General features: G+C 35.5%; 1 protein-coding gene across 1 annotated transcript in view; it reads right to left on the minus strand.

Moving 5' to 3' along the window:
• Positions 1-2,235: 2,235 nt before the first annotated feature.
• LOC107741017 (multiple C2 and transmembrane domain-containing protein 2-like) overlaps positions 2,236-6,573 on the minus strand; it is a gene marked incomplete at its 3' end in the record, with an annotated part of 21,096 nt that continues 16,758 nt past the window's right edge. The window contains exons 5-8 of the mRNA XM_016553597.1: positions 2,727-2,869; positions 2,552-2,628; positions 2,360-2,471; positions 2,236-2,268 (exon numbers count right to left, since the gene is read on the minus strand). Of these exons, the coding sequence (XP_016409083.1) occupies positions 2,236-2,268; positions 2,360-2,471; positions 2,552-2,628; positions 2,727-2,869 (365 nt within the window). The remainder of the gene's footprint in view (positions 2,269-2,359; positions 2,472-2,551; positions 2,629-2,726; positions 2,870-6,573) is intronic.

Raw genomic sequence — 6,573 nt, forward strand, 5'->3', positions numbered from 1 at the left:
GATTGTTTGGAATTATAAATATGAGCGTAGTTCGTCTGTTAATATGGCATGAACTTTTTTTGTTTGTTGTTTTTTTTAGTTTGTTACTCAGACGCAGGCAGTGCGCTGCATGAGACAAAAAAGTAATATAGCAAAAAAACAACCGCATAGCCGCTCTTTAGTGTAGATGCATGCTGATTTTATCAGACGATGCCGCGATTATAAATAAGAGTGACTCCTGGTTAACATGTATTAAAAGGGGTCGTGTTACTGCCCAGCACTATGAACAATATTAAAATTCTGTAAAAGTTTGTTGTTGAATAAAAGGGGTCGTGTTTAGTCACTATTTAGTGTGGTATTTTTTGACAATATTCACTCATCCTGACAGTAAAATAGGGCATTCTAAGTCAATATACTGCAGTATTTCCTCTCTCAATCAGTAGAAAATATGGTTAACAACCGGTCATGCATGAAAAAAAATACCGTCATGTACCGTGAAACCGGTATAATTAAAAAAAATACCGTGATATACATTTTTGGTCATACCGCCCAGCACTAGTATGCAGTATACACAAGGAAGCACTGTGGTAATCAGTAATCAGTTTAACATACATATTTAACCAGCATATTTTGTCTCTCATGAGGCTCTTCCAGCGGAGGGGCGACGAGATCCGTGATGGAAGCTCCAGTGCAGGGAATGGGAGTGACGAGGAACACCACCCTGCCTCGGCCCGGGTCCAGCTCACATGTAAACCGTGTGGATTCATTCAATGGCAACCCAGACAAGTCGATCTCACACCTGCAATGTGCACAGACACACAAGGCCTTGAACACAAACCCAGCAAGACATCTTTACAAACAGGAAATTATTTCCCTGAGAAAGTCTTTTCAGTTGAATGTTCTAGGTTTGATTCAGTTAAAGCAGCACTATGTAACTTTTACTGTGTTCAAAATTTGCAAAATGTATATAATGAGCGAGTACATCATGAATTCATCTTCCAAATCGCGTTTTTGTCTTATTCCGAATCACTACGGTAAACTTATAATAAGTATTTATATTTGGACTATTGTAGTCGGGTCGTCACCGCTGCGGAGTAACACATACCTGCGTGAATCGCCATAGACATAAACTTAGAGAAGTAGCTCCGGTTGGAATGTTCTTCCGCGAGATGTGTGCAGTTCTGTTTATTAACCGCTAGAGCGCCAAAAGTTACATAGTGCTGCTTTAAGCTCTATTGACAGCATTTGTGGCATAGTGTTGTTTACCTCAGAAAATCATTTCAAACTCGTCTCTCTCTCTTTTTTTTAAAAATAATAATAAAAAATAAAAATCAATGTACACAGGTTTACACACTGAAAGTTTATAAGCAAACATGTATTTGTGTTTCTGTTAAACCTCATATTAATTACTAAAAATATGGTTTGAAATTATCTGATCCGCTACTATTTGAACTACTTTTAAAAATGTCTGTAGATGGAAATGTTTTTGAAAGAAGTCTCTTATGCTCACAACAAACTGTAATATTGTGAAATGATATTTCAATTTAAGCAATGTGATATTGAGAACTCTTATGTTAAGTTTCAGGATTATATTGCAGTGGTTCTCAACTATCGTTAGTGGGTTGCAGTTCTGTTCAGACAGCAGGGGAAGAAAAAATAGTAAGTGCAAATAATAAAATGCATGATATAACCATGCATAGTTAATCTAGCTAAATAAATAAACGTATTAACTTTTTTGACAACGTCAAAGGTCATGAATCCAATTAAACTCTACAGTATTTCTGTCACTTGGTAAAAGCAAGTCATTTTAGGCTGATGCCAGCATGGACAGGTTGTGGCCTCATTCTCAAAAACCATGAAAAACATTATGCAAGATATAAGAAGCCATGACCCCGACTAATAATAATAATTACAAGTTGCTGCTTGCAATGGTTTGTGCCAACCACAGTGTGCTTTCTGTGGTGAATTATTGGCTGCCGAGAGCAGGAAACATTTGATGTGCAAAAAAAAGTTGAGAACCACTGTTATATTGATTGTGAATTAGGCTAGTTTTAATCTTCATTGTGTTATTTGCATGCAGATTAACATACAGACTGGCCCCAGCAGGATCATTGTTTGTGAATCACTTGCTTTGAATATATTATTACAGGAAGTGTTTGGATAAATTCATGAGAAAGCGCTGACACAACCACTCTAGAATAAAAAATAAATCAATTGGTAAATGATTGGACGTAATTTAAATCTAATCCATCTCACCGTGAGGCTCCTTTTTTTCCTTTGGGCCCATCTCTTCACAATAGAAATGAATATTGTGAATACATAAGCAGCAAACATTTAGTTAGCCGAGTTAGTTAGCTTCATAATTCATAAAGTTGCTTACGTGTTTTTTGTTTTTGCCGTCCCTCACAGATAAGCAGATATCGATGACTATGACACCCATATCGTCCTCCAGGCTGTTGGGGTCGTCTAATGGAAGCGCCATCTCGCTGTTCCTGTACAACAGACAGAACAAAAGCATCAGGAACCACACTTCTGGTTTGACCTTTAATACGAACATTTCAAGTTGACCTACTTTTCAAGTTCCAGTTTATTCAGCTCAACACCGCAGGACCCCATGAAGTCATCCGTTGTCAGATCTCGATCATAAACCTGAACAATCAACGAATGGGACGGTTTAATCTACCTGTAGGTATCTTGGCGTGATGTGAAAGCTAATGCATGTACGCCACAGCAAAGTAAACGTGTACCTTGATGAAAAGTTTCTGGTCCAGGCTGCGGATCGGGAAGGAGAAGGACTCATTCCAGACAGGATTGAGATTCTTATACACCACTTTGCTCTTGTACAAGGTCTTTCCGTCCAGCTTGAATTTCACGTACGGATCACTTGTGCCTATAGAGAGAGCAGTCTTTTACTGACCATCTGCAAATTTGCTTAAATGTTTTGGTTACACTTTATTTTAAGGTGTCCTTGTTACAGTGTAATTAAACATTTAAGTACTGTGTAATATTAATTAACTACATGTACTTACTATATGTTTAGGTTTTGGCTTAGGGTTACATGCATGTAATTATGCATAATTAATTGATATTATAATAGTAAGTACATGTAACGTGTAACAAGGACACCTTAAAATAAAGTGTTACCAATATTTCTTAGCTCTAATCTCTGCATGTATTAGGGGCTCATTTCTATTTTCCAATAAAGAAATAAAAGAAAATGTAGGTCTCATAAGCAATGGCTTAAAAACAACGCTCTACCACGAAGACTACACTACTGTTCAAAAGTTTTGGGGTCAGTAAATTCATTTATTTCATATAAATGCTGTTCTTTTGAACAGTTCATTCATCAAAGAAAATCATGTATCACGGCTTCCACAAAAATATTAAGCAGCGAAACTGTTTCCAGCATCGATAGTAATAAAAAAGGTTTCTTGAGCAGCAAATCTGCATATTAGAATGATTTCTGAAGGATCATGTGACACTGAAGACTGGAGGAATGATGCTGAAAATTCAGCTTTGCATCAGAGGAATAAATTCTATTTTAAAATATATTTAAATAGAAAACAGTTATTTTAAATTGTATTAATATTTCACAATATTACTGTTTTACGGTATCAAATAAATGCAGCCTTGGTGAGCATTAGAGAGTCATATTTTTAATTTCTTAATTACATTTTTACAGTTTTATTAAAGTAATTTGGCAAATTCATTATAACGCCCCCCCCCCTCCTCCTAAAATATTACTAATATTTGAACAAACATGTGCACCAAACTATGTCAGTATAATATAACCAACAAGAAGGCCGTTTTGTTACATGACAACAAAACCATAAAACAGGAAATGACATCACAGAGAGGACCCCCGTAGACCCACATGATACGGTATGTCACGTCTTAAGAAAAATCAATATGACCTTTTATGGCACAATAAGTTAGTTCAGCTTGAAATGTCAAAAGGAATAACCCCAAGGAAACTTCAAAATGCATACTAAAAATAACTCAAAAATGTAGATTAAAATCGGTCTTACCTGTCTTAAAAATGTTTGAAAACATTCATAAAAATAATGATCAAGATGCCTACACTCATGTGTATTCAATGTGCAAACAAAATATGATATTACATTTTACATGATGGTTATATCACATGAAATTTATTACCATTGACACTTAAGTTACTAATCAAAATATGTCAAAATCATATGAAACCAAAGATAGCAAACTTGGAACATTTGTATCTAAACAAGATTTTAAAACATTTGTCAATTCAGACAGTAATTTGTCACTGACCAATAAACATGGTACCTAAGATATTCCTTCAAGATAACGTCTTTCATAACCTTTCAGTGAACTGAGTACTTGGTGCAAACAAGTGCAGTCCCTATCATTTTCCCTTCAATCAGAAGACATGTTTAGTAAACTCAGTTACAGTAGTTTAGTCATGTGTGTGGGTTTGCCTCTGACAAGGATGTGGTTAATACTTAAGTGCAACATCAGTGCATGAGGCAAAACCAGCCAGTTTCCGGAGAAGACTATCATTTTGAAAGAGAAAGAAAAGCTGCAACATGCTACTACTTCTGGTAGGGTCCACTGCTATAAAAATTATAGATAAAAAATAGGGCTTTTAACAAGGCTGTAAAGGGGAACCTGCCTTTCTTACTAACCCTGTTCCACCAGTAGAGGGCGGCATGTAGTAAGTCCCGTCCTCAGTTACTGCCTGGTTTGCCCCTTCATCCACCACACTTAAAGGGATAGTTCACCCAAAAATGAAAATTCAGTCATCATTTACTCAATCTTAAGTTGTTGTAAAACCTGTATGAGCTTCATTCTTCAAAATATTTTCTTTTGTGTTCAGCAGAAGAAACTCATACAGGTCTGGAACAATTTTTCGGTGAACTATCACTTTAAAAGTAACAAAATTCAAAAGCAACCTATATACTCCCTTTATACATCGTTCCTGGTCTAACTGTGATTAAATAATCAGTACTTGCTATTAAATAAAATTTGATTTCAGATAAATATGCATTATTACAGTGGAGTAATGGCTGCTGGAAATTCAGCTTTGGACAGGAATAAATTATAAATAGGCCTGTCGCAATAATCAATATATCGACTTATCGCGCAATATATGTACATGACCTCAATAAATTTTGGTGACGCAATATATCGCCCATTATATTTACTTAAAAATAAAGTTGGGGAAAAAGCTGTAGATGGAAAAATCTTCAAACAAGTTCTTTGTGCATTTTTCTTTTTTCTACTTGTTACTTTGCACTTTTTGTTAGAAAGTGACAGGTCTAATTATAAAACATAATATATATATATTAAAAGTTGTTTTAAATTGTAATAATATTACACCTTATTATTGTTTTCATTGTATTTTTGATCAAATAAATTCAGCCTTGGTGAGCATAACAGACTTATTTCAAAAACACCGACCGCAAACCAAACCTTTGTACTGTATATATGAATATCCTGTTTACCGATATTCATTACAAAAGTCAAATGAGTTGCAATCAGCAATTCATGTTGACTTTAAAACGGCAATATGATATGTGAATAAATCATCTACAATAAAGGCATGTGTGCAAACACTGACTGTAAAATCTCAAGCTGCTCTATTATATAATAGACACTCCATTGAAAACAGCCAATAAACGAAGAGGAAAAAGGTCAGTAACAGTATGCTAATCTTTCGAACATTCTTTTTCTAAATTAAAATTCTTTTAACAATCAACCTTCTTAAGAAAACATCATGAAATTACAGCAAAATACAGACTTATAAACAGGTAAAGAGCTTGTTCAATGAGCCACGTAGCAATGACGCAATACATACACAATAAAAAGCAGTAAATAAACTGGGGAAGAGGAAGTATACCAATGCATATCCTAGTCTCCACCTGTCTGTGTTTTTCCATGTCTTAGACGAGTGTCTCATCTCATGCCAGTAAAGTCAATAGTGTGTTTTGAAGGTTCAAGGTGTGTCTTGCATCTATGCAGGTGTGGCTGCAGACAGGTTTGAATGTGCTGGGAGGAATGTTGGCTCAAGTATGAAAGTAATGCACACGTTCCAGTGTTAATGCAGTCAACTAAAGCAAAACTGAGTGATTAAGTTCATTTAAAGGCTAGTAACACTGTCACGGTCGAAGCCGGTTGATCATTTGAAATGTTTGCTAGCATTCATACTTTCACTTTATCATTTTAAATTTATATTTAATATAATTAAAGGTGAAGTGTACTGTATAATCTCTATACCACTACTGGTACTCAACAGAACTGCAAAACTAATGATTTGAAAATAACGAGTTTCCACCCTCTGTTCATTCGAAAAAAATAAGCCAATTCCCTGCTAAATGGGTTATTACAAATAGTCCTACCCTAAACTCCTGCTATTGGTTAATTCACTGCTATTGGTTATAATTCACTATTATAAAACGGATAGTTCCGGTCCTTGATTCTGATTGGTTGAGCCACGTTCGAAGCGGTTGTAAATTACACTACAAACATACACCTACGTTTACTTCTGTGTGTTGCTCGGCCACCACTTTGTTGGAACCACAACTGTTTCTGAGGAACTACATTGTTTGGTGGAAGAAT

The sequence above is a fragment of the Sinocyclocheilus rhinocerous genome, unplaced genomic scaffold, assembly GCF_001515625.1.
Source record: "Sinocyclocheilus rhinocerous isolate Xijiao unplaced genomic scaffold, SAMN03320098_v1.1 scaffold2808, whole genome shotgun sequence".
NCBI classification, from domain to species: domain Eukaryota; kingdom Metazoa; phylum Chordata; class Actinopteri; order Cypriniformes; family Cyprinidae; genus Sinocyclocheilus; species Sinocyclocheilus rhinocerous.